Source organism: Vicia villosa, unplaced genomic scaffold, assembly GCF_029867415.1.
Source record: "Vicia villosa cultivar HV-30 ecotype Madison, WI unplaced genomic scaffold, Vvil1.0 ctg.000282F_1_1, whole genome shotgun sequence".
In the NCBI taxonomy this organism is placed as follows: Eukaryota; Viridiplantae; Streptophyta; class Magnoliopsida; order Fabales; family Fabaceae; genus Vicia; species Vicia villosa.
The window spans coordinates 27,349-29,497 of NW_026705120.1; the positions used below are offsets into that span (position 1 = coordinate 27,349).

A 2,149-nucleotide genomic window follows, 5' to 3' on the forward strand; every position below is an offset into this window, starting at 1 on the left:
AGTGGTCAATTATTATGTTATGACAGTTAGATTTTAACAGTTCACACCTAAACATTGAAACTGAAACTCACAATTCAAACTACAATTCAAACAGAACCAAACCCATCCATTCATTCATTCATTAAACAGATAAATTCAAAACTCATATTGAATACAATGGAACAATTACAACATATTGAATACAAGTATAACAACATATACATTGAAAACTCAATATGTCATGAAACAATTAAAGCATATTGAATACAATGACAAACAACAACCATGACACTATTAGTGCAACACTTAACCAATAACTTTTGTTCCTTTCAAGTTGCAGATTCTTCTTAGTTTTTTCAAGTTTATTTGAGAAAGAATCCTAGGCATACTCCTTCCCAAACTCCTTTCTGAATTCCTTGCCAAAATCTTTCATGTAACCAATCATGTCTTCCCCTTTGTTGCAATCTACTACTAAGCTATTGTCAATTGTCTTAATTCCACATTTCCACTCGATTTCATCAAGCTCATAATCCCAAATAAATAAATTGCAGCTAATCTCTATCTGCATTAATTTAAGAACCAAAGTAAACATGAATTTAGGGAAGAACGAAAAAATAAGAAACACCGTAACTCAATTTTCGTACCTTTTTCCGATTCCTGCATCTCCGAAATTTCCTCTTGGAATTTTTCATTGTATTTTCAACCCACATCTTCATGACCTGATTGCAACCATATCTAGGTATTTGTCTTCCATTCGAAGTACTGATTGAGGATAAATTGTTGTATGACATTTGCAATCCCAAATACGCATTTTCGCGCTAATTGGTTTGAACGTGAACGAAGAAGGTAGAAGATTAATTAGGTTACGAAGATAGAGAAGACAAATAGGGTTATGAAGAAAATGAATGGACGCTGCCGAGTACGAATGGTCACGTGAAGGTTTAAATCAAGGGAATCTTCATGTGGCAAGGTTGTTTTTACAAAGAAAAATTACAGGGGAAAGCCAAAAGACCCATATATGGCAGGGGTGAAATACCTATTAACCCCATTATTTTTTAATCAAAGAACCTAACTTTATGGATCCTTTGACAAGGGGACAGTTCTCTTTCTATTGCCAACTAGTGAATAATTAAAATACCCAAAGGTGCTCTTAAAATTTGCTATGATTAAACTGTAATTAAATAATCTTTTTTTACTATCACGGTTAAATCATAATTACATAAGACTTTTATATGCTTTTCCAAGTTTGAAGTGTGTTTAAAATAAATTTTTTACACAAACTAAAAGTTTAGCACGGCCCTATATTTAAATTGAGTTTGTGAAGCTATGTAACCAATTATATAAGAGATGAGACATGCTCAACACAACAATTAAAAACTATCAATATATTTTAGCGTGGAGGCTATATAAATAAGCATACATATAAATTAGGGTCTATAACATGTTAATTTTTCATGAATTATAGGAGTATTTAGATCTATGGAAAAAAGTCTCTAGACAATGACAACGATAATTCTGTAAAATAGAGGAAAATAGAGACATGTGACAAACACGAGTTAACTTGTTGTTCTTCGTCAACTTAGATTTTGTATGCCTTCGGCCTCGTCAGATGATGAGAAGAGGGAATGCCAATGTTTTAAAACTCGTATAAGTGATCATTCTAGTTAAGATACTAGGTCATTGAATTATTGGTTAGACTGGTAGGTCACTAGTCGGACCACATGGTTGTTAATCCAATGTATTGCAAAATAAAAATATTTATTGACATAAAATTATGGATTGTAAACTATTTTAAAAAAAAAACTTCCATAAAATTTGAATAAATGCTCAATACACACACTAGAATCAAACTCAAGATTTAAAAAATTCAATGATAAATTATTTTTTAATAGGTGGTAACATAAAACTATTACTATATAGTCATCATTTCTTATCCAAAATCATATTAAGTACAAGTCTTAACATCAAAATAAAATAAAATAATGAGTCCTCTAAACCTTTAGCAAAATCACCCAAATCAAATGACAAATGTTAAATGTAAAGGAAAAATGTAACATTAAAATTGAATAACAATAATAATAATGCAAATAAAAGTAGTAAGTTCAACAAAAATAATGAAATTATATAACAAGAACTAGATCTATAATAAGGAAGGAGATTGATTATGCAT

The 2,149-nt window shown here is 30.2% G+C and overlaps 1 protein-coding gene across 1 annotated transcript; it reads right to left on the reverse strand.

The window, feature by feature from the left end:
* Positions 1-287: 287 nt before the first annotated feature.
* Positions 288-939, reverse strand: LOC131626295 (uncharacterized). Its single transcript, XM_058897125.1, has 2 exons — positions 624-939; positions 288-541 (listed from the first exon to the last, which is right to left on the reverse strand). The coding sequence occupies exons 1-2, from the start codon at positions 768-770 to the stop codon at positions 359-361; spliced, it is 330 nt and encodes a 109-aa protein (XP_058753108.1). The 5' UTR covers positions 771-939; the 3' UTR covers positions 288-358.
* Positions 940-2,149: the final 1,210 nt, after the last annotated feature.

Coding starts and splice junctions, on each gene's coding strand:
- LOC131626295 (XM_058897125.1), bottom strand. CDS start 770: ATGTCATACAACAATTTATCCTCAATCAGTACTTCGAATGGAAGACAA. Junction 542..623: donor GATGCAGGAATCGGAAAAAG/GTACGAAAATTG, acceptor AAATTAATGCAG/ATAGAGATTAGCTGCAATTT.